Raw genomic sequence first — 26,094 nt, forward strand, 5'->3', positions numbered from 1 at the left:
TTGTCATACGGCTCTAATGCTGGAAGGTCTGTCATGCTCATCGATGACAAAGACATGGAATGAATGAAGGTTAGAGATAATAACATCCATGCATGAAGAGGTACTATAGTTCTGTGATAAATGTAAGAACTGATTGCCGTCAACTTCATGAAGAGAAAGTGAAACATAACAAAAATACATGCTTGCATTTTTTATTTTTAAGTGTGTGCGAATTATAGTCCATTTATTTTTGTAAATGTTTATGCTGCCTCCAGGCCGGCTGATCCTAAATATAACTACATTCCCTGTATTCTATTCTGGTCCACATAATATCCTGTACATCTATGAATTATAGAATTGGGGCAGTGTGTCCCTTTCAGGTTAATTTACTCAGCCAATTAAAACATGTCCCTCGAGCATCCCTCACTGTAGCAGGCTATGCTTTCCATAAAAGATCTCTACTGACATCTAGTGGATTGTCTGCACACTAGCAGAGGCAGAGGCAGAGTTCAAATTGAAAAGGAAAAGATCTGCAACACGGACAAAAACTCACGACTTCTCCTGGTTTGCCTTGTTCTCCTTTCTGGCCGTTTTCTCCAGGTATTCCCTTGAGGTGAGAACAAAAAGATAAGATGAACTTTATTGAAATCCTGTTGAGGAAATGTACTTAGTACAGCAGCAGATAGAATACGGTAGTCGAGAACACATGGAAGTATAAAATTGAAAATAAAATTGAACACAAATACAGAGAATATGTACTTAATATACACCTTTCACCACAGACAGATTGTTTGTAGAGAAGTGTACTTGGGTGACTATGCAGTATAATGTAACTTTAAGTTCAAATGAAACATTCATTAGTTTAAAACTCAACATAAACCAAGCACAGGATAAATAAAATGACCAAAAGCAGCATAACAATAACATTTTAGCAGAGTTTGGTTCATGTGCTTAAAAAAAAAAACTTCTACTCACAGGTTCACCAGGCTCAGGGATGACATTTGCCACCTAAGAGGTAAAAACAGACAATAATTTACTTTCATCGGCAGTGTACAGTCAAACAGTAGCATTGACTCAATGTCTTTTATCATTACGTTCTTATACAGTATATTTCAGTGCGTTAAAAACCCAAAAAACATGCACAATAGAAAGGAGAGAAATATTACTGACATCTCCTGGAGCGCCAGGTGGTCCCATCGTTCCCACTTCACCCTGAGGCAAGAGACAATATGTTCATTGTCTGCATACTAATGACCTAATTACAGCTAACAGTGCAGCGTGTCCACTACTGACAGAGCAGGAGGACTCCATCTACTGTACCATGGTAGAGTGAAGGCAGCACTGCTGTCTGCATACATTATATTTAGGAAATCATTTTAAAACAATAAAGTTGTACAACATATGAAAAACAGGCTCGTTCCTTCTTATTTACCTTGTCTCCCTTTTCACCTTTTGGCCCAAACGGTCCATTCATTCCTCTTTCTCCCTATGATAGAGGCCAAAATCAAAACATTGAAATATTTAGACATCCACTGACAATATTTATAAATTATGAACAGGCAATAACATGTTTTGTTTCATTTGTACAGTAAATTGAGAATAGTTGCTCCTGGTAAGGTTACTCAGCCAAATTAAAAGGTTCAGTGTGTAGAATTTAGTGGAATCTAGTGGTGAAGTCGCATGTTGCAGCTGAATACTCCTCACTTCACCCTCCCTTTCCAGAACCTGTGGTAGCCTTTAGTTGTCATAAAAACTCAAAACTGGGGTTTAGTTTGTCCTGTCTGAGCTACTGTAAAAAAAACATGGTGGCCTCAGTAGAGAGGACAATATAAAGGGTTGATTTTAGGCTAAAGAAAACGACAATTCGTACAATTTAGATGAAACACACTAGTGAAAACATCACCAGGATTATTTTATATTCAATTTCTACCAATAGATCCTTTCACCTAAATCTTACACACTGAATCTTTAAGGTTTATTTTACCGATATACAACACATATACATATCTATTGATCTATATCTATATATATATGTGTTGATACCTTGCTGCAGTCTCATAGGAATTTCCCAGTTCGGGATGAATAAAGTAAATCCGTCCATCTAAATGATCTTCAGAGGGCGTCTGTCCATGCACAGTCGTTGACATTGTGTAGGTCAATATTAAATCAATAACAGAGGCCAATCTTGTAAAATGGCCGTCCTTGGTCTTGTTGACTGAGCATACATCTGGGGATGCGTGATAAGATGCACTGAGTCACACCCACCGGGACGCCCCTATCTCCTCTTCCTCCATCAGCTCCTGGTTGTCCAGGGGAACCACCTTCTCCCTAAAAAGACAACATGCATGTGATTGACATGTTGAATGTTTTTTCACTGTGTTAAAAAAAAAAACTAAAGCAAAGTCGACAGCTGTGAACTCACTCTCTCCCCTGAAGGTCCTCTTGGTCCAGGTGGGCCGTCTTCCCCCTGGGGAGAAAAAACACAAACATTAAAATGTCAGATTTGCATTTGGGGAATACAAAAGCATTTATCTCAGTAGGTGCATCTTTCCTGCAGGTTTCTGGGTTAAGATGAAGACGCTATACCTTAGTTCCAGGCTTTCCAGAAAAACCATCTGCTCCGCGCTCTCCCCTGGGCCCCTTCACAGACACAAGATTATGATTTAGATGTCACAATAATACATGTTTGAAATGAATGTAGTTACAGTATGTACTATGCAGGTACTGCATGTAGTTATAGGTAAATGCACCACAACCCATCTTCTACATTAAATTTAAGTACACCAGTTGAAAATGTTTTACACAAGCTCCATTTTTCTCATGTTCAGACTGAATTTTCTTTTTCGTCTTACATGATTTAAATAAATGTAGGTAGTGATTCTAAGGTCTGTAAACAGGCTGGGAGCTAGCTTCACAAGTAATGCTATCTTAGCTCACACATTTAGCTCCTATGGCATTCTTCACTCATTTTCTTAGGTTAACAAATAGAAATATATGATGTTGTACTTACTGCAGCTTGATGCAGTAATTAGTACTATGCTTTATAACTTTAGAAATTATGCTAAATTGTTTACAGCAACCCCATCTGTAGCAGGTATGGTAATGTGTATTTATAAAAACATAAAGTAAAGGGTGAACAGAAGAATGGAAGTGTTCCATAAATAGAACAAAGAAGCAACAAAATAAATAAAAGATAAGTCAATGAATGATGTTCGATATCTTTAAATGAGCCACATGAGCAAAGTGAGAGTGAAGCAAAAAGAGTCAAATCCCAGGTGGGTGCAGGTGATCATTCCTGTGGCGACTATAGAGAAGGTCGTCCACTTACTAGAAGTTGATTGTTTGATCCCCAGCCGGTCTGCATTCTGAAGTGTCCTTGGGCAAGATACTGAACCCCAAATGACCCCTGACTGTGTATAGTGGCACTATATGAATATGTGAGTGAATGGGTATGTGTGACTTGTACTGTTAAGCACTTTGAGTGGTCAGTAAGACCAAGTACCATCACATTCAGGTTTGTTCAAAAAAGTTCTTGACTGATGCAGCTTTAAAGTCTCAATCAAGCAAGGAAGGCAAAGAAAGAAAAGAAAAGTTAATGGTGATACTGACCGTGGCACCATCATTTCCCTGAAGACCGTCGAGACCATCTTTACCAGGAAGACCCTTTGAAGATCAGTGACAAAAGGACATTTAGTGTCATGTGCAAAGAAATTAAACATGAATGAGTCAAGAAATGACAAATAACTCACAGACTTCCCAGACTCCCCTGGTTTGCCTGAAAATCCAATTTCACCAGGAAGACCCTGTAAAGAAAGAAGCGGTACATCACCATGATCAACATTCTATAACTCATCACTGCCACGTCCTGATTCTGGTCTCTGGTCACTTACAGGAGGTCCAGTATGTCCTCGGCTTCCTGTTGGCCCAGATGGACCCTGAGGACCCTGCAAAATAAAAATAAAATATTTTTTTCTAAATGAAATAAATATCTTTCTGAAATATTTCTTGCCAAATATTTAGATTTTCCCAAAATTATTGTATTCGCGTGACCTCCAAATCACAGTGTACATTCAATACCAGCGAGCGGCCACAAGAGGGGGATATAAGTGCAGTACACGGCTCATTAGACCTCGGATACCACTTAGAGACAGGTGTATTTCCAGAGTGCACCAGGGAGCAATTTGCTAAATTAATTGACATAAGCTGTTGGTTTTAAACTGGCAGGTTTGTTTTTCCCTCTATTAAAACACACACACACACACACACACACAGAGTGAAGACCCCTCTGAGAGAACAGCCACTGCTTTGTGGGTCACATCAAATATTGAACAACCCACACGGTTAAAACATCAAATTAATTCTCCCCAGTTCTCCTTGAAATGTTATTGAGGCACAACAAAAGTAAAGAGCTGCACATTTTTAAAAAGTGTGTTGTCAACATGTGCTCTTTGCTTGTTATGAAAGGAAAATTGTTCTTACAGGAGGTCCAGGAAGGCCATCAACTCCAGGTAATCCATTTTCACCCTTCTTGCCCTAAAAAAACAACAACAGTACATCAAATTAAAAGCAACATTAAAACATTGAACAGGCAATGGGAGGGGGGGGGCACTGTTTTCAGTTTTTAATAAAAACACTGAGGTCATGTCATCTGTATTTATGTATTTTTTAATTTTGGGGTTCAGCAAATATGCCAGAGCTTGAAAACAAGGACAATGCATAATTATTCAATCAAGATAAGTATTTCTCACACAGGAACAAGGTTTCAAACAACATTACATTGAAGCTGTGAAATAAAACCAGAGGACTTAAATGTACAGGTCTGTAATTGACTAATATTTATCTAGGATTTTTTTCCTGATATAAAACAATTTCGGGAAAATATAAAGCTCCAAGTGTTAGTTTGGTTCATAAGTTAAGGTTTAATTATAATTATATTAATTGTTAGTTATATTGAGTAAGTGGTCAGGTGACAACATTGAAAGTAATCCCGAGTGGATAAAAACAGTCAATTTGTGTGAACATTCGCCTAAAGTAGCGTTAATTATTGTGATTAGTATTGTTATTGCTAACACTAAAACTAAACTAAAATTGCCACAATGAGGCAGCAGCTAAATGCAGTCACAAGTCAAAGCTGAGAAAACAAGCTTACCTGCTAGCTTAAGACACTGGAACTTTTAATTTAACATTTTCTGATTAAAACTGTAATTGAACACTTTCACAAAGTTTGTTCAAAGTGTAATTTGACTTAAGTGTTTGGCTCCTGTCCCATCTGCAAACATGGTAAACCTTAGGATTCATGACCTATACTGCATGAAGCCACTAGATGGTGACAAAGGCAGGTTGGTTTCACTTTTCTTTATATACGGTCTATGCATTAACCCTTTTGGAATTCTTGTGATTTATTTTGCTCAAGCTATATTAAAAATCATATTTTAAAGTGTATTACGATTTATAGATTCAATATGAAAGATAAAGACTAAAGTGGTAATTTAATTTTAAAATTAAGTTTATTGTATTAAACTAGTTAATGCAATGTGTTCCTCGCTCACATCCCCAAAAACATGTCTCTTTCAAAGAAGACAAAATAATAATAATACAATTAGATATAGCCCTTAATCCCTGTTCTTTTCTTCATGTTTGTTGATGTGTTCTCTTGTTGTTTCCATTGTCCACATTCCAGCTCGGCCTGCCCTCAGCTGTCATACCAGGATAAAGGTGAATAGACAGGGCTCAGCAGCGGTGACATTGATGGTTGATGAAAGCTTTGCAGCAGTCGGGGTTGAGAGCGGCTCAATCTATACCAACTCAACCATACAGCCAACTCTATTAGTGCAGGCAGCAGCAGAGACCACCCTATTATCACAGCTCTCAGCCCACCTTCACCCCCTCTCACACCCTGTCCTTGAGGTATAACAACTCTAAACCCAGAGAGAAAAATCCCTGAGCCCAGTGTGATCACTTTATTTATTGTTAAATTATAATTCCCTCTGAGATTTCTGAGGACATCGTCTTTCGTTCACGACGAGAGGAAGCCCGGCACGACTCGGCTGCCCTACCGAGCAAATGTTGATTCCAACGTGATGCTGATGAGAAGTTAATTGCTCCCAGGACAAAATGTCATTATCACCATCTTTGTTTATGTTTTGGAGGAACCGATTATGTAGAATCACTGTGTCTGTTTTAATTATATGAGCCCAGTGAGGAGATGGGAATAGAATGAGAGACAGTTTTGAGATAGTTTTACAAGCAATGATACAAGTATCAGCTTTGATTAGCGTGAAGAATAATATCTATTTCTTTTAACTGAATATGAATATGATGAATACAGGTTAAAGGAAAATACAATATGAACTTCCATTTATTTCAAATTAGACCTGAATGCAGTTAATTCAAGAGTATTGAAATTTGATTTATGGTATAAACCCCAATTAAACTCGTTTTTTGGGCAGAAACACTTAACATATCAAGTATAAACTTTAAATCAAGTCATTAAAATATGATGTTTAAGATTCTGCATGATACATTTAGTATGAATATTTTCCAATGTTTTTAATAGATTCATTTACAATATTTCCCTATTGCAGAATGATGGCAAACAATGTAAACAAGTCACATTATGTTTCTCTCTAAATAATATCAGGAGGTGCATGAGCCTTTCATGTTGTGATCATATATAATAAACTCTTTAAATGTTAAGGTTACATGAGAAGTACAGGGAATGTGGCCATGACTTGTGAGGAGTTCACGGTCCTGTCAAAGTTCAGATTACATGACTGGCCGATGCATACATTTAAAAAAGGAGTGATGGATTGCCACCTCAGATTTATTCATCACATGTCACGACCATTTCACCTCCAGAGCTGTTGTGTTTCTGACTACATTTTGTAAGGGGACACTGTGTCAGTAATGTGCTGTAAACTCAGGTATAGATATGATGACAGTACTGGGAGCCAAAACAACAACAGATAGGATTACACGTCACATGTGTAGATGTTTGACAGGTGTAGCCTGTAGTGAATGGAAGCCATGCTCACACAGTAAGATTCTTACCCTTTGGCCAAACTCTCCAGGCTCCCCGGGCAGACCTACCACGCCAGGAGGACCCTGAGGAATGAGATGTTCAGTCATCAAGTGTTCACACAGCATGAACGGTGCTTTCACGTACTGCTCAGAACTACATCTGAACAGGTTACTGTTCCACAACAACAAAGCGCAACTGAAAAAAAAGGTGGAAACATGGAGGAAGGAAGAAATAAATCACGATTCTTACAGAAGGTCCTGGGGGGCCCTCAGCTCCTCGAGGCCCAGGAGGTCCAGCAACTCCCTGAAACATGTCCAACATACACACATATCATATAGACAGTCCATAGTGGTGTACTCAGTTGTGTTTTTTAAAATTTTTAATTAAGATGATCATCATTTTTCCTTGTGGATTTAAAGAGACATTCAAAATCTGCTTCCCATTTCAATTCCAGTTATACAGTATAGTTAGTCATATGTTATGCGACAAGTGGTCTTTAAATCTTTACTCAATCTTTTAATGAGGCAAAAAGATCATTTTACTATTGAACAATGACTCACGTTTTCACCCCGTAAACCATCATTTTGAACCTGAAATTAAAAACAATTAATAATCAGATCCATTAAGTTAAATTGATGATTCTCATTATAGTATATTATTGTAAGACTCATTGAGCCAACCGGATCATATTACATCACATATTGTTAAGCGTTGTGGCTTTACAGGACAACAAAGAGCAGATGTTGGACAAAGCAAGTAGTGCAGAGGAACAATGTTTGATTTAAGACAAATAGAAACTGGGGAGATACAAAACTCAAACTCAGGCAGCGAAACAAGAAAAAACTAAGGAACAAATAAATAACTTAACCAAGTTTGAAGTAACGCTAAGAGCAGGAATAGAAGCACAACAGACAACCCAACAAAGACTGGTCGCACTGACATTAAATGCACAAGCCAGGCAGGGATGATTGGACACAGGTGAAACACATTGGGGCGGGACAGACAAACACAAAGGAGGGAAACCAGGCAAGGACAGAAGTCAAGTGAATAAGAGACGTCACTTCAAAGTAAAACAGGAAATAATAGAAACAAGTCCAACCCCAAAAATCCCCAAAGTCATGAAATCCAAACGACACTAAGTAAATGAACTTTGAACATAAGAGTTATTTCCACTGTGGTGCAGCCTGTCCTAACACGTGAGGACATCAGAAAATAAAAAAATGCTATTCTGATTTTCCACAGGATGTATGTATTCATGTTGCTTGTTTGATCTGACTAAATATCCAAACTTTAATTTGGTTAATTTTAATCTATGAACAAAAAGCTGCAACATCGTCATATTTTAGAATCTAAAACTTTTGACCCAACTGCTTAAAAATAAAAAATGAAAATAAGATAAAATCAATTATTAAAATAGTAACCAAAGATTCACAGTAATAATTCAATGTATTATTGATTGTAGTTAAAATACATACAATAAAAGCCATTTGTTTTCTAACACATTCATACTTCTATGTTCATCATTAAACAAGCCTGTAGATCTAAAGAATGTAATTCATATATCCCTTTGTTCAGATCGTGACACTTACCACATCCCCAGGTATTCCAGGAAGGCCTCTCTCCCCCTGTGACACAGTTCACACAACAAAGTTAAAAACCCCGTCATTAGAATCAAGAGACATTTAAGGTCCCTCAGGCAATATGTTAATGATACAGCAAGGACCGTAATTTATGAGATGACGCGTGTTAAAGCGTGCACTTATCGAAGGCTCCATGGAAAGTGAAACTTGTGGGTAAAGTGCCATTGGCAATTCTTTGTGTATGTGCGCGGGTCCTTTGCATGCGCATGGGTGTGGTATAAGTATGCGTGCACGACTGGAGGAATAATCAAAGTCAGTAATTACAGACAGACAAATGAACTCTGCATTTTATTTTCTCAGACAAATGAGTGGGCCAACTTTGATGGTGCACGGAGGAGACTGAGGAATGTCTGGAGAGCACAGAGGGATCTGATGATAGCTCTTTAGAATGATTTATATCAGCACAGCTTAATAACATTATGCTTAAGGCCTCTTTGAATCAAGCGAGCAGAGTGTTTTGCATACACACACACATACATACCTTGTTGCCTTTAACTCCGCTCGACCCGGGTATACCAGCCAATCCTCTGAAACCCTAATCCATTTTAAACAAGAGCTTCATTAATACAAAGGCAACTCAACTCGTGTGGTGCAGGCTGTTATTGTCTGAGGTGTGTGTGTAAATGCAGCAGCTAAACACAGAGACACAACTCACATTTTTACCAGGAAAGCCAGGTTTTCCTGGTAATCCATCCACACCTGCCAGGCCCTACAATGGAAACAGGTGGAGGGGAAAACATGGATGAAGCATTTCTCACTAAAGACAGTAGACAAGGTGCCATCGAAACGTAGCACAGTTTTCATTTGGATTTCCTTAAAAATGCTTCACCTAGGTTACGATTCGTTCCAGTATAGTTTGCATCATTTTTTTCTTAGAAACTTCTCTTTTTTGTTGCCATATTTTCCCACATTTCAACTTAATTTTAAAATAAAATAAAATAAAATAAAATAAAATAAAATAGAGAATAAAAAAGTCTGACATTTCCACTCTGCTTAGAACAAATAAAGGTTTTGTACAGTTTACATGTGCAGGGTTAGCTACCATGGCAGATAAAGACGAGGAACATACTATCGGCTCTTTAGCTCCTCTCACTGTTGGTACACATCTCACAACATGCTTGATGTTCACCATATATTAATTTAGCGTGTTAGCATGCCAACATTTGCTAACTTGCACAATGCTGAGAATGACAATAGTTTTGCACGGATTGGACGCTGGTTGAAAAATCAAGTAGATCACAGCCATTACAATTCAGCATCTGGGGACCATGCATATCAGCACCAAATTCCATACCAATCCATCCAGCTGAGATATTTCAGTCTGGAAGTGGAGGACCGGCTGACCAACATTGTCATCCCTATAGCTGCTGGCTTGCTAGTGAAAAGTGGATAGTGCTGCATAACCCTAAGCACATCTACGACTTTCCCGTTAGCAAACATTACCCTGACCTGAACCCCAGGTGCTTCCTCTTAAACACCCAGGCTGTTCCCTTTGTCACTTAACATACTGAGGCAGAAGCTTTTCCAGTTTTTACCTGCAGGAAATTACTTACTGACTGGCTGACAGACAGCTCAAACCTGGCACCGGCATGTGTGAATGAAGCTATAGTGTGCCTAGAGCCTGCTGCACATCTTAATGCCATATGGAGAACTAATCACTGCACTGATTCTGTGTTGACTACTTTTTACTGTGGTTTAAAATTCAAGATGATATTCTACCATGACTTTGAAGTTGTTATAATATCTCACTTTAGTAATCCTTTGACCTGTTACCTGTACTATCAGTACAATTACAATGACTTAAACAACTAAACTTAAGTAGAAAGTCATTAATAGGTCAGATAACCTTTTTCTGATTTATTAACAGTCTGCATACTGACCATCACTTGGATGGCAATACTAAGAAAGTGTTAGCAGCTCAAAGGAAACTTCAGACATCAATAAAGCTGTACGAGGCCTGAATGAGGTGCATTATAGCCGTACGCCCCCACAGAGTCCGACAGGAAGTGTGGAGAGTGAATCAAGGAAGCCACATCTGTTTGTACAATTACGCCCCTCACTTCTCAGGTCCTCTGAGGAGAACTCTCTCTCTCACTCTCTCTCTCTCTCTCTTAGAAATTAACCCCGTCATTAGGATTAGCAGTAAGAAGTCCATTCTGTACAGGTCCAACCCAACATTACTGTTCAAATCCCAAGACACTGAGGGAAAACATGGACGGGAAGTAACTGAGTAACTCTCTTGTCCTTGAGCAAAGACTATTTTGATCAAATGCCCTTAAAGGGATGCTGAATCCCTACTGTATGTGTTGCTGTGAAGGTCCTAGAAGGAAGTTACCAAGTTATATACAGTATATGTTGTCTGAATATGATTAAAAATACCTTATTTGGTTTTGACACTCAAGAAACTGTCACAATGTTACTTACCGCTGTCCCTGGAGTTCCATTTTCACCTTGTATGCCTGATTCACCCTAAAACAAAACACAGAAAGATATTAATGTCGATTCAAACAAGAATATTATCATTTATCACTATCAGATCTTAACTGATCATTTGAGGTTCGCTCAGATTATACTCACAATGACACCTTTTGGTCCGGGAGTGCCGGAATCTCCTGAGTCTCCTTGAATTCCCTGTATGATACAAAATGAACAACATTATCTAAGTGGAAGTTATTGACTTGGCACTTTCCAAAAGTGCCTGTGTCGCTGACTCAACAATCTGCAATGGGCCAACTGGGGAGTGCTGAGTCAGAGCTGAATCAATGTAAGACATTTAAGAGGCCAACGAAGAAACCTGTGCCCCCTAAAAAGAAACTGCAGCTGTCAGTCACAAGACGGGAGAACCTTCCACTTTGACCTCTGACCTCATTTTCATTCTGTTTTCATGCAAAGAATGTAATTTGTTTTTCAATATTAATTTGTAAGGTATTCTTCTAGACTGACTTTTTAGTTTTGTTGTTTTTTTTTAAAAACCTGCAAATAGCTGTTCAGTTACAAAATGTACATAGTGGAACCCATTTGAAGCTGTAAAGCCACTATTAGTGAAAACATCAGTTGCCTTTTTGTTCTTACTCACATTCATGACAATTAGTAAAATGATGCAATAATGTGTAGAATATTTATCACATGATTGTTAGTTTGATTACAATCGCTAAATCTTGTAAAGACAATTCGATTATTCCACAGTTAAATGACACTTCTATGTCAGCTACTGATGTTTAACCACGATCATTCACTATTAGATTGAAAAGGTTATTTGACTAAATTGCTCTTTTTCAAAAAATACATTTTGGAATGTTACAATTGGAAAATCACTTGTGTAAATAATGAATTAATGATGGCTGTAGTCCACTTGGCTCCCAGTGACACAGCCATGCTTTTACAAAGGCATAGAGGTAATGGTGTCTGATCTACTTAGCAGGCCACCTGGCTTTCATAGTACTGCAATACAAACCAGTAGCAGCGTTCCATTACACCTCTGAGCTCGGAATTACCTTACCACCCCGACTTCGGAATCTACGATGGCCGCCCTGTGTATTAACAATAGTGAAAGCTAACGTTTTTACTGTTTATTAGCACTACTGTTATTAAATGTGTCATACACATTCTGTCATTCTCTTGTTTTATACTAGTTACAAAGGTATATCTCTTTAGCTGCTAACTAGCTATCACAAGCTAATGTTAGCTGCTGATTTTGTTTACCTACTGCTTGTGCTAGGTTCTTAGCACAGTGGGTTTATAATAGATTTATTTCCTAAGACTGCAGCAATTGTGTCACTGAAAATGTACTTACTAGAAACTGAACCATGTCAAAGCAAGTTTGATTCAGTCGTTATTATGTAAATAAAAAAAGGTTGTTTTTAGCTTTTGGTTTGATTAGCTCTCATTTCTGCATAGCTTCTGAGCAATGGCCAAATAACTGTCATTTAGACTTTTGTCAAAGGTTATTTGTTACTGTAACTATTTTGTCTAATGTTAATTTTACACTAACCCCACATTGTATTTCACATCTAAATTGGAACCATTAGGCTCTATTTTCCTTTCCTAAAATTTCTATTTACATCTATGGTCTTTAGCCATTTCTCTGATTTAGTATTCCGTGAATTTTATCAAAAGTCTGCGGCCAATCTCTCAACAGCCTGTCTGTCTATTGGCCAAACCCCCGGCCAGCCAGTCAGCCACTTATGCCCCCCCCCACCCCCTGGCTCCTCCACCAGCTGGTGCTTCATCCAAGGGAAAGTCAACCAAACTGACAACCGCCTCCCTCCTCCTTTTCACAGGAAATCAATAGCAGGCTGAGAGGTAATTGTCCAGAAAAACGTACGTATGCCCACTTAACAAAACAAGTGTGTCTCAGTGCCAATACCAGAATGATGTTCTCCCCCCCCCCCCCCCTGCATCAAAATAATATTCAAACCCTTTAAATGAGCCAAATTGGTGTGCACTGGTTCATGGATGGATTAACAAATTGGAAAACCACATTCACACACCTTTAGTCCAGCTGGACCCGCCAACCCTGGAGCACCAGCCTGTCCTGATTCACCCTGTTTACAAAGAACACACACCCATGAAAACATTCACATGTTCAAGGTCCAAATGCTTCAGACTCTAATATTAAAACAAGTGTATTCCTTACTTTGTCTCCTTTGTCTCCAGATAAGCCATCGATACCTGGCACACCACCAAGGCCCTGCCAAATGTGTGGAAACACACAATTAATACGAATATGTGTACTTTTAAGATTCATGGTAAAAACAACGAAATCCTCCATGTTTCCAGGTTCACGAATGTCACACCTTCTCTCCTTTTTGTCCAGGAGCACCTGTCAACCCTATTCTGCCTGTATCACCCTGTAAGCAAAAGGCAAAGTATTTACTTTGACTGTTCCACACACACACATGCACAATGGACGGTCATACGGACGACAATCAACCTGGAAGCATCACACAACGTGGTTTAGTAGGTGGAGGCTGGAGGATTAATGTAGGACAAAGTTCAAATGTTAGAGGTGAATTCATGGATTTGTATCATCAAACAATGGAAGATGGAAAAAAAGTGAGAAGATTATATTTCACACAAAACAGAAAGGGTTAAATCAAGACAACACACAAACACACTTTTGAGTAAAAGGTTGGTTGGAGGCCAGTCGAAAACCAAGACCAACTTTAGTCTGGTCACACATCCAACCTAAGACCTAAGGAACAATGGCTTTTAATTGTCTTCAAGGTTCTGCACTTTGGGTTTGTGCGCTGATGTCATATTCTGTGCCAAGGAATCCCTTGGAATTCGTTAGCTGGACTGAGTGAAGAGTAATGGCTGTTAAATTACACAGTGCCACGAGGTCTTGCCCACCGCAAGACTTCCCTCTGCTTCATAAACCACTTTACAAGTCACAGAAGGTCGCCCTTTAATTATTTTAGGGAGCTTATATCATTTTAACACACGTCATTTCTTTCATCACACAGATTAGGAGAACGTTCCCTGCTCTGCTCTGCCCTATAACGCAAAAATACATTGTATTTATCAACACGCTTCATGTGGAATTGCCTGTTCTAGTCCATTAAAAGTGCAATTAGAAGCCATCGAAATAAGTTGAAGTAAAGGCATTTTAACCTCGGCTTGAAGTAGGGCTGACATCATGTTTTGGCATCGGATTTAGAAAAGTTTACAACACATTGCAGCCTTCTCTGGGAGACAGTGAAGACAGATGCTAATGCAAAAAAAAGTAAGGACTGGAAAAACAGCAGGGGAGCTTTGCATTAAAGTGTGACTTAATGCAGTTTTATCAAACCAGCCAGTTTTCCAGGAGCAAGAGCATATTATACGAATTATACGAAAATACATTTATCATGAAGAGGGTTCTGTTGTCTGCCTGACTGTGGCATTTAAAGTAAACTTTTCTTTTTGGGTGAGTGAGAAATGAGGTATAGAGCCAAATAATTTACAGGTGCATTCTCCAAACTGTGAGAGCCAGTACATAACACAAGTGGGAAGACTAATTCCATCTTCCAAAAGTCTTGGGACCATTATAAGTGTCCCTCTCAGGACAGCTTGAATGATGCATGGCAAGGATTTTGTCTCCAGGAATAAATTATACTCCCAGCTGGCACTGCCGGGCAGCACAGACACTGTGATTTGAACAGACTGGGGGGGCGTCTGCGTAGGCCTGCCCTCTGTGCTACACATCCTCTGTGGTAACATGACCTGTAATTCTGACAAAAACAGCTGTATGAGCACTTTCCTAGCCACTCCCTGACTGAAAAGAAGTATGAGATAAATATATAAAGTAAGAAAGAATAGAAATTACAATGTTTGGTCCGAGATACATGCGTGCATGCATATAAAATATGCATGAAGACAAACATGTCAGTGATGCTCATGCAGCATCAGGATGAATAGTTTTACTTACCTTGTCACCTCTGCCACCTTTGACAGAGATTACTCTGCCCTGCAAATAATTAATCGATAAGGATCAATTATTATCGAGGCGGGAAGAAAAGCAGAATAGCTGGAAAGCATGCAATCTGAAATTATTTGAGTTTATCAAACAATATGTCTGCCATTGATCACTGCACTGAACATGAACTTGGAACTCAGTCAATTAGCTGTTAGCGTATAAAGTAATATCTCCTCATGAAAATGAAAGTAACACATGTGAATATACACAGTTTAGGTTTTCATACAGTTTCTCCTTTTTCTCCTCTGCTGCCCGTCGGTCCGATGGCGCCCACAGGGCCAGTTTCACCCTGCAAACGTAGGCATGTTCACACAATAGAAAAGTCGAACAGACAACTCTGGAGCATTATGGAACTGAAATCTGTTGTCACACACAAACTAGTACTTAAAGGCAGTGGTAGATGACCTTTTCACCCATGGGACCTGCAACACCAGGTGAACCGATCTCTCCCTGTGAGGAATGGAAACACAGATGTCTATGGAAAGCCCTTACAGAAAGGATTCCCACTCATTTGATAGTCATAAGAGACAGGGGGTTGAAGTCTGGTAAAATCAGGTGGCCGTACCTTCCCTCCTGCAGAACATGAGCAGTTGACTTGCGGGCCTCTTTGTTGCTCCACGACAGTCGGGGTCGGAGTGGGGATCTCCATAGGGGGAGCCTCTGTCACCACTTTCTTAGGGCACTGAAAAGAGGATATTTGTGCACACGAGTGTTAGACCTAACAAGGTCTTGTTTTTTAAAGGCAAGAGTTAGTCATTTATGGAAATATTCTTCTTTACTTCAGTGGAAATATGGTGTGCAACCAGAGGGCAGTTAGCTTAGCATAAAGACGAGCAATAGTCAATGTCAGAAAAACACATTGAAATACCTAAAAGCGTTATTTTACGTTGTTATTTGGTTGTTTTGTAGAAAAAAATGGCTTTAGGAGCATTTACTTTACACGCTGTCACTTTCTATCTTGCTTTCACAATGAGCTAGCTAAAAAACTCCAGACATATTTTCCATAAAATGTCAAACGAAATATTCTGGTTTAGTGGCTTTCACAATAAGTGGTAATTTATCTGAGTAGTTTTGTTTTTTTAGTGAAGGTATAAAGCCAGCACCCAACACTGCCCTCTTGTGGACACGGCTCACCAGCATAGCAGTAGTCGTCTGAACGTTTAGCCTGCAGTAGTTTTCTGTGTCTATACAAAATTAGCTTGGTGACATGTTGGCTATGGTAGGTAAACCAAAAACTGCTCATTTAACCTATCAGTGTGTTTTCAAGCTCAAAATTAGTATTTCAAATTACAGACTAGCAAGAAAGTGTAGTCAGTGAAAGCAACCTGCAATTAGAAACAAATCTACCAATGTGACTTTCACTTATAACCACTTCATGTTTTCATGTATCTCTCTTTTGTTATCTACATAATTACTATATATTAGGCTACTATATTTATAGACAACCAACTCTTTGATAATCTCTATGTGTACAGGATATAAGGAGATTTGTGACATTGCAGCCTCTAAAATATATGGCTTCACATTCACAGACAAAAGGTACAGACAGTAGGTCTATAGCCTGAAATACTCACAGGTCCATTGGGTAGATCACAGCAGGTTTCCAGCTCTGCGTGCTTGGAATCACAATAGACCATCATCCTTTGGAGGTCAAACTGCATGGACACAGAGAATTGATGAACAGATCAACTTCAAGATAATCACACAATGGACGACACAGGGATACTGACAATATGATACTACTTCCCATAGTGCTTAATGTAACTACAGTCCACAAGTTCTTTAAAGGTTCAGTGTGTAGAATTTAGTGACATCTAGTGGTAGTGTTGCATGTTGGAGCTGAATACCCATCACCTCACTCTCCCCTTCAAAACATGATAGAGAACCTGTGGTAGCCTTCAGTTGTCATAAAAACTCAAGTTTTTAGTTTGTCCAGTTTGGACTAGTGTAAAAAACATGGTGGCCTCCGTAGAGAGGACTCGCTCCTGATATAACTATAAAGTTTTTATGTATAAAGGTCTCATTCTAGGGTAAAGAAAACAACAATTCGTACAATTTAGTTGCTATATCACATACTAGTGAAAACATCACAAGGATTATTTTTATGTTAAATGTTCTGCCAATAGATCCCTTTCACCTAAATCTTACACACTGGACCTTAAAACTACCACACATGCAGGTGAAGACTTACGTCAATTGGCACGCTGTCATACAGCCTCTTTCCAATCACTGTCTTCCCCTGGATATCAATGTCCTCTCTGTCTTCGATGGGCAGAGTCTGGATGTGTTTGCAGTCCAGGTATAGAGACACAGCCTTGGCCTCCACACTGAGGGCAATCTTGTGCCAGTTGCGATCGAACAGGTTGTCAACTTCAGGGTTCTTGAACACGGCTCTGACAGCATCTTTTGTCAGCCCGACAGCGTTGTACTCCACCGCCTTGTTCTCACCGTCCAGACGGATGGACACCTGACAAGACAGGGGCAGGGTGACGTTAACAATATGGGGCTGAAAAATACAGGCCGTCAAGTCCAGATCTAGTGAATCACAGAGAATTTCACCCTGGTTTTCCTTGGACATTGATTATGAATGTGAAAAATAAAGCTAACTAAAGGCACAATCAATTTTCACAAGGGAACAATTAACAACTTTTGAAAAAAACTGGCCGATTTAGGGCATTCAAGGAATTACAGTGTATATTAAAACATATAACAATATTTTGTTTGAGTTTCCATTTGATAATCATGATGAAGAGTCTGGATTTGATTTTATCTGACTTGACATGCATAGATACACTATGCAAATCTGAATAGTCAGTGTACTGGGTGCAGTTTTTGACCTTATGACTGGTCCAATCTGGAGACATAACAGTCACATTTAATATCATTTCCATTTGGCTGACCCACCTGTGGGATTCCATATTTGTCGAAAACCTGCCAGAGGTACCAGTCTTCACGTCTTGAAGTTTTCCTAAATTTGAATGTCGTCCCAAAGGCGTATTCATCCGGTAACCCTTGAGGAAACACGTCTCTGTGAAATGAAAGCACAAAGTTATTGCTCACATAACCTGGACTTTGTTTTATTTATGTTTTTATTTGTTTAATTTTGGGTCATTTAGTTTGAAATTTGTCAGGGAATTAGCATCACTAAAGTACAATATTAACGACGATGACATCAGCATTATTAGCTACAATATCAATTGTAATTTTCAGCAGTAATATGCTGCTTTGGTACCAGCTGTTTCAAAGCTTTGTATCAATTCAGCACTAACAAATTGACAAACAGAAATCATGCCCTCAATTAGTATTCAAAAACTGTACTTAATTGGTTAATGGATGACAGGGAACAAATAAAATTGGCCAAACATGTTATCCCAACCTTAAAGCCCCAGATTCACAGATATTTAGAGGAAAATGTGCCGTGCATTGTTTGATGTAAACCTGGGAGGTCACTTACTCTGTCTGCTGTACAATGGGCATGGTGCCAAGGCGAACATAAGAACTCTGGCCTTCATCAACTCTGGTTCCCAGGATATCTCTCACACTGAAGAACTCCATCAGGTCGAACCCTGCAGCAACACAGTACAATAACCTAGTTGGCCTCAAGACAGCCACACATACAGACTCACATACACAAACACATACACACTCACAAACACACACACAGTAAATAAGCACACTGGGATCTTGAGTCGTGAGGTTGACTTATGGTTTTGTCCGATTTCTCGTGGTGCACTGAGGTTTAATTAGGTCGGTCCCTCCTCAGCCTGGAGCCACTGTGTTTGTGGCTTTTTGGGGAGAAATTTTACTCACAACATTACTGAATAACTGGAGAATGGAGCCACTTGTTGGCCATCCAGCATCTGTAAGATTTTTTTTTTAACAGAGGAAAAGACTAGTTGCCATCGCTGGTAAGGTCCCCGTGTGAGTCTGGGAGTGTGGGCACGTGTGTGTACATTGCAGTGCAGCATGGGATTTGAAGTGGTGTGACCACAGACCATATTTAGGTGGCTCAAAAGGGACACTCCCTTGTACAACAAACACAGGCTGTAGCTATGGCAATGCCAGCCTGCTGACAGCACCAATGCTGCCAGTTTGTCCAGTACATCTCACTGAAAGCCAGTGGTTATGTTGCATGGGCCGAGCTCTTCTCAAAACCGACTGTCTCATTAGTGAGTCAACAGAATGAGGACACTCTCAGCATATTCCTGCCCGGCCTTAGTAATGCAGCAAATCTATGAAATGTAAGGTTTCCGCTGGGAACACCAGTGCACTAATCTTTACGGGAGCAAACTGGAACATTAAGGTGGTAACGTGAGAGGCTGCCAAAAGCTTAGTGGGTGTCATTAGAAATAGCCTGGAAACAGGTGGAAAGACACACAGGCTGCCCCTGTGCTATTAGCAACAGAATAAAAAATAACATTAAAACCAAGCCCCGTCATAACAGACTGAATATCGGAGGGATCAGCACCTCACCACAGCTACTTGCTCAGTCAGTGAAGGCCACCAAGTGTCTCAGATGCAGTGTTAGGTATGACAAATGTACTGTGTGCTCAGATGACTGCTTTAAACATGTTACAGGGTAGCAAGATCTAAATTATGGACAATCAAAACACATTTTGAGTGCCATTTCTTCACTCTTACTTGAGTTACCTCCACTGCTCTGAAGATGGCGCTGTCTCTTCTATCACTTAAATACTAAATATCAGTTTAATATGACCTTATATGCTTGATCCTGATACTTTTTCCCGAAGTAGTTGGGCCAAAAGGTCTGGTTGAAATTAATTTCATTCAGACATAGATTCATGCTGAACTTTGCCTTTCAACTTTTGCATCTTTTGATTCTTAAAATAAAAGTGCGTACACGTATTATCATTTTATTGCACTGCAACTTTAGACTAAGCCATAGACACTATAGTCACAGTCAGAGATAACTTGCATAAAAGAATCCCATGAGCATGCAGGAGTGTCCTTTGGCAAGATACTGAACCCAAATCATCCCTTCTCATAGTGAAAAAGGCTGCACATAGATGCGCTGTACGAATGGGTTTGTGTGAATGGGTGAATGTAAAACTGTACTGAAAAATGGTCATCAGGACTTGAAAGGCACTTTATAAATACAGACCATATGCCATTTGCCATAAAAGCGTTACACATAAGTTTCAGGTTTTTGTTTGAAACCAACTTGAAAAAACACAGAATCTCAAGGGCAATGCAAGCAGCTAATTGAAAGGAGGCAATTTTTGAAATCAGAACAGCTTCGTAGCATTTATACGCTGACTAGTGATAACAATTCAGAAGGTGTAAAAAGCAACTTAGCTAATGCTTCAGCATCACCACTGGTGATGTTGTACATGTTTCGCTGGTTATCAGTCTGGTTAAAGGTTTGCTCGAGGAAGCCGTGCAGCTGGGAGCTTTGCTGGCCCCGAGTCTCTCTGTCACCGTGCTTGCATTGTGCACATTTGCTCACCGCGTCGTTTCTGTGGCTGCATGGGGGCCATCTGAGCGCAGAGCTGTAATTTGGACTGGCAGCGGATAGCGTATAATCAACCCCCAAAAAAGTTATTTTGGACGGCCAAAAGCGACCAATGGGGTGATCTGCGGGAAAAGCCAGATGAGTTCACTGACTGGGAAAGACGGAACGCATGCACACAGCATTCTTTTGATCCCGAGCAGATGGCAACATTTGTGCAGTAGATAGCGAGGAGCCACAAAGACACTTTGCAGCCTCTCAGCCCCCCCGAGGGGTCAGACTAGACAGCCTGTGATAAATACAAGTCTGGCTCAGACCACAGGTCTCTTGGCTGTCAAATCACAATCAGCAGCAAATAGTCCTGACATTTCTCACGGAGAGTTCTCACTCTTCACATTTATTTGTTGTGTAATTATAAGTGTATATATAAGGGAGTATATACAGGAGCTGCTGCTGTAGTGACGATAAGTATTGTTTATCTAGAGCAACGAGCACATCTCTATGTGCTTAGCCACAAACTGAAAAATATCATATTTACCCAGGCAAGTTTGACAATGTACTTTATGTCTTGAAGCAAGGCCACAGTTATAGACTTACTGCAGTTTGGAAAACCCCCGAACATCTTTGTCATGTCAGGGAGCTTCAGACCTCAGACCGCTGTTTGATAACACGTTGGCCCAAGTGTGCCTCAATGCAGGTTTGAGCTCTAACAGTGGATATGTCAGATATGTGACATATCCACTGTTAGAGCTGTCTGTGCAATGAGTGGAGAAAATCAATAATCACCCTTATACTTTCTCTCATTGTGCCATCGTCTAAAGCAAAAAGAAAACTCCTTATATGGTCTAATGATACAGAAATACATTTCTAATTAGTAATCTTACGATATGGCAATAACTAAAGATTTAAAATATTTATAGGAACCCTGCTCTTGGTGAGCACCATTTTATTTGTGGTGTAAAATGTAAAAGAATTATAAATCAGTCTAGTGTACAGTATAGTTATGGTGTATTCCTACCTAGTTGGAACAATTTTCCATGGGAACAAGATTTGATATATGATCTAACTCAGAAAGACTAATTAAAAAAACACAAGCCAGAGGATTTATTCCAGTCAGTACATCTGCTGAAGAAAGTATCAGTGGGTTTGAGTGATTTATCTAAAGTTTGTTCTAATTATTTTATGGTTTAGAAGAAAAGCAAAAACATGTATTTAGCACTCGCCCAGTGTCGAGGATGTGTTAATGTGTCTCGCCAGTGGGAAGTGATGCTGGCGTGGGTGATCAGAAACACACACGCCAGTGTCTCTGTACTCTGTACTTTGACAAAGTGTCATTCTTACCTGTACAGAGCTTTGAGAAGAGTGTTAGTGATTTTAAATTTAAAGCTTTATCTAACAACAAGAGCCATAACTGACTGTTCTTCAGTAGAATTTTGATATACTTGCATTTTACTTAGGTGTCTTTTCTAATATACTCAATACTTCAATAGTTTAGAGGGAAATCTTGTATTTTTACTGCATTTATGTTCATGTTATTGTTACTATAGAACATAAGTTTGTATATAAGCTCACAAATTACATTGTGTATCTATAGATCGTACACAACATAACAAGTAGCTCCGCCTAGATGATCTATAAAATTAAAATTTTGGTTATACATTAATGCATCTGTATAAACATCCAGTTATGTAATGCATGCATAATAACTAATACAATTAGAAGGAACTATTCGTCAAAATTGCAAGTATTCTACAATTGTGACAGACTATAGATTATGGTGGTGTGTTAATACTTCTCAAACCGCTGCTTGGCTTAAACAATAGAATGAACAAAACAGATCATGGCTGTGTAATTCATAAGGAAGTCTGGGATAAAGTTTTTATGATTAAACCTGCTGCCCTTTTGTTTCTTGTATTTCCTTCCATCTGTTCTTGTCCTCTTGTACGTGTAGAACCGGTATACGTGAACTGGATTCAACAATTAATGCCACACCACCCAAGCAAACTATCAGCACCAGTCTTGCACTTTGTATTCACATTGCACTCTGCTGTCTGTCTGCCTCACGTGCTACTACCTGTTTTGGTCTGTGCCCAGCATCGTCCTGTTCACTCCAGCATTATCCCAGAGGCAATTTTCCCCCTGTGGTTATAGCACAGTAGCCTTTTGGCAAACAGCACTGGTGTTTGAGTAAAAAGTCGGCTGGGGTCTTTGCATGTTACGTCCTCTGGCCGCTCTGGTTTCCTCCCTCAGTCCAGTGACAGGCAGGTTAGATGAATGTTAGACTGTAAGTTGCCTGTTGCCTCACTCCAGTGGATTTCTCTCAGTGAGCATGAAACATTTCAGTTTGTTTGCCCTTGTTTTAGATACGCCACTGACAACCTGTCAGGGATACGACTTGCACATTACACAGCCAATGTACCGTAAGCTTTGGTGCGCTACATGCCCACAAAAGCCAGCTGCACTTTTGGGTATTGATGGTTTTCGCAAAATTATCAAAAATGTATGTAGCCTGTGCAGTATAAAAACAAATACATAGTAAAATAGTCCATAAAGATCGTCATGGCGATCAAATTGCCTTGTTCAAACACTGTCAGACGTCACTGGACCGGTCGAATGTGTGAAGAGTGAGCGTTTCAAAAACACAACTCTTCCCACTCTGACATCTCTTTTTCCATGAAGTTCAACATAGCAGGAGTCCAAACAGTCATGCCTGTGCATCTGTTTTTTCTCTTAGAGTGATGGATGTGGGTGGGAGACAGACAGGAACTCAGATCCCCCACAAGACACTCTTATAGCAACATCCGACCCTTTCGGATAAACGCTATTCAAGACGCCTGAGAAACCTTTTACACAGAGCTTGAAAATCACAGCTGCACTATATGTGCCAAATCAGTGCTTCTGCGAGTTTGACCTCGTTAAACGAATAGTTTGACATTTTGAGGCAAGCACTTATTCTTGCAGAGGTACAGTAGACAGGACAATTGGGACCGCGCTTGTTGCAGCACAGCATGAAGCTATCACCAGCAACGAGTTATCTGAGCAAAGCCCTATAGCCTCCTGAAGTCTGTAGAAACAGCGAGCTTCCTACATCCAAAGCAGTGGTGTAACCTAGTTTATCGTAGTTTATTGTTGGCATCCTCAGCCTTGGACTAGACTGACACTGTCAATCATTGACTAATCATGTTTACTAGAAAGGACACAGTCCTGGGACAGGAGATATGCTCATGTGCACGCCAAAGAGGGCCGCTGAATGGGCGAACAGGACCGGTACTAACTTAATGGATTTTTTTATTGTCCACTGGTCCGCCAAATGGAAATGTCCCAATATTTCCGATGGGCAGTAAAACACTGGGTATACTATAACTACTCTCTCCCAGCCTCACACACACCCATCCCAGGGCAACACCCCATCAGCACCATCACACTCATTAACACATACAGTACATGCATTAACACATGGATCCTATGGTAAGCCACCACATACCTCACTTTTCAACACAGAAAGACAGTGCAGAGATAAGTCTAGAGTTTATATAATGAATGGAAATGACATGAGAACATGCACTTCTCTGCAAACCTTATTTTCTAGCAGTTACACAAAACAAAATTGCTGGAGTGAAAGTTCTTGTGTATGTATCCTTGTGTACTGTTAGTTGGCCATAGGCAAATCTTCGACTTTTTTTATACTACATATGGTAAATGTTGTATACCTGCGCATCACACAAACTACACAACTGGTCCAAAGGTACAAACAAAGCACATAGGACTGCAACTTGTTTATAGTCATGAGCTAATGTTACCACACAAACTAAAAAGTTTTGATAGTGTACTGTATACAAGCCACCTCGAAATTTGCTGACCTTTTTTAAATGGCTGTTACCTAAACTCTGACAAATATGAAAATAAACTTGATTGTGATCAAATACATGACGTAAGCAGGTACAAAAGGTCTACCTATTTATTTTCATATCAAATGGAGAAGGACAGCAGCCATTGGCTGACTGGAACTGGAGGCAAAATACATCCAAATCTCTAAAACACAGTTTGTGTGATGTAAAATTGGTAAACGTGTATTAATTCAAATCTGACAGGTTTTCTTTATGCTGGCAACTTTAAAAATTACAGAAAATGAATGTGCCAGAAAAGTTACACTTTCCAAGTGTGGAATAAAACCAATTGAGCTTCTAACAAGAGAGACATTAAGGAAAATTGTAAGTGAAAACTAAAAACTATATCTCTGCATATAAATAGATTGAGAAAGGTAAATGTGGCAGTGTAGGAAATGCTTTGAAAAGTAAAGAGCAGACTTTGTGGTTGACTTGTTTTGCCAGCGCTCCATGTTGCCGTGTGGAAAGCAGCAGTTTGCACATACCTGGAACCTCTTCAAGACCATAACTGGTGCTGTTGGGCTTAAAGCGATCAGGTTGAACCTTCATGTTCGGACACAGGACATCTGAGGAGAAAGGACAGTTGTTTGGTTAGGCACGCCACTGTAAAATCACAATATGATATGAAAACCAAACTGTATTGGTATGTTTTTTTGCAGTAAAAAATCAGCCATTATGACACTTTGTAAGGACTTAAGTGTAAAAAGTGTTGGATGGTTTTGGGAAGTGGTGACCTCATTGAAACACAGTCTGGACTGTTGTGCGATCTAAGGTGCACCCCTCCAGACAGACTGCCCTCCATCTCCCCTGTGTGGTGTCTGGGGAGTGTAGGTGTCTGGGGGTAAGGTGTGTGGGTGAGGGAGGGGTGTCTCTCTGCTGGTGAGGGGGCCACATCCAGGAGCAGGAAGAAACAGGAAGCAGGAAGAGTTTTATATTTCCACTCCAACATATTTCTGTGATGGCGATGACAGTGAGAAAGGCAACACTGCCAGGTTAAGTTTTCATTGGCAGGAGAGATATTTTCTATTTGTGTCAACATGCCAGATGCCAGCTTCACAACTGAAGAAAGCAGATATGGAAGATATAAGTAGATATCCTGTTGAGTTTAATGGGTCTAAACATTAGCTTAGAGATGTTATTGACATTCAACCTTGGATGTGGACAATTTGGTTTATGGCTCTCAGACTACTGGAAATTAACACCAATGTCCCACAAACGTCTTCCCTGCTCCACAGATGTCACAGTCTGCCTTCCAGCGGAGATTTACTCTCTCTGGAAACTGTTCAGGTCTGCGGAGTCACAGGGATGCTGTATTTTTCATAAGCCCTTAACTTTTCATCAAGTGCCACTATGAGGTCTTTTTTTTTTTATTTGTCCAACTTTAGATGTTCACTGTAAAAGGGAGAACCAATGATTAAATGAGTGCTCTTTACTCATTCCTCACAATTCAGCTGATTCAATTCACCATGCATCCTTTATGCCAGCAACTGGACAATGTGTTTTCCCTTTAAGAAGTATAAAACAACAAAGAGACCTCAGTTGTGCATGTAGCAGTAGAGCATACGTTGTAGTATATGTACACTATTGGTATTATAGCATGTTGGGGTTAGATGGGTGGAGCCTCCCAGCATGCACTGAGA

General features: G+C 39.8%; 1 protein-coding gene across 3 annotated transcripts in view; it reads right to left on the reverse strand.

Annotated features, from left to right (window-relative positions):
• col22a1 (collagen, type XXII, alpha 1) overlaps positions 1-26,094 on the reverse strand; it is a 50,985-nt gene that overhangs the window by 17,684 nt on the left and 7,207 nt on the right. The window contains exons 4-34 of one of the 3 annotated variants that reach the window (XM_034599855.1): positions 24,940-25,020; positions 18,552-18,663; positions 18,002-18,125; positions 17,289-17,564; positions 16,672-16,752; positions 15,663-15,779; positions 15,503-15,547; positions 15,324-15,386; positions 15,050-15,088; positions 13,437-13,490; positions 13,277-13,330; positions 13,131-13,184; positions 11,218-11,271; positions 11,065-11,109; positions 9,296-9,349; positions 9,122-9,175; positions 8,590-8,625; positions 7,561-7,590; positions 7,250-7,303; positions 7,030-7,083; positions 4,459-4,512; positions 3,870-3,923; positions 3,729-3,782; positions 3,589-3,642; positions 2,566-2,619; positions 2,402-2,446; positions 2,245-2,307; positions 1,412-1,465; positions 1,150-1,191; positions 955-987; positions 533-586 (exon numbers count right to left, since the gene is read on the reverse strand). In XM_034599855.1, the coding sequence (XP_034455746.1) occupies positions 533-586; positions 955-987; positions 1,150-1,191; positions 1,412-1,465; positions 2,245-2,307; positions 2,402-2,446; positions 2,566-2,619; positions 3,589-3,642; positions 3,729-3,782; positions 3,870-3,923; positions 4,459-4,512; positions 7,030-7,083; positions 7,250-7,303; positions 7,561-7,590; positions 8,590-8,625; positions 9,122-9,175; positions 9,296-9,349; positions 11,065-11,109; positions 11,218-11,271; positions 13,131-13,184; positions 13,277-13,330; positions 13,437-13,490; positions 15,050-15,088; positions 15,324-15,386; positions 15,503-15,547; positions 15,663-15,779; positions 16,672-16,752; positions 17,289-17,564; positions 18,002-18,125; positions 18,552-18,663; positions 24,940-25,020 (2,042 nt within the window). The remainder of the gene's footprint in view (positions 1-532; positions 587-954; positions 988-1,149; positions 1,192-1,411; positions 1,466-2,244; positions 2,308-2,401; positions 2,447-2,565; positions 2,620-3,588; positions 3,643-3,728; positions 3,783-3,869; positions 3,924-4,458; positions 4,513-7,029; positions 7,084-7,249; positions 7,304-7,560; positions 7,591-8,589; positions 8,626-9,121; positions 9,176-9,295; positions 9,350-11,064; positions 11,110-11,217; positions 11,272-13,130; positions 13,185-13,276; positions 13,331-13,436; positions 13,491-15,049; positions 15,089-15,323; positions 15,387-15,502; positions 15,548-15,662; positions 15,780-16,671; positions 16,753-17,288; positions 17,565-18,001; positions 18,126-18,551; positions 18,664-24,939; positions 25,021-26,094) is intronic. The other 2 variants (XM_034599856.1, XM_034599857.1) reach the window with 2 other exon arrangements.

Source organism: Hippoglossus hippoglossus, chromosome 11, assembly GCF_009819705.1.
Source record: "Hippoglossus hippoglossus isolate fHipHip1 chromosome 11, fHipHip1.pri, whole genome shotgun sequence".
NCBI lineage: Eukaryota > Metazoa > Chordata > Actinopteri > Pleuronectiformes > Pleuronectidae > Hippoglossus > Hippoglossus hippoglossus.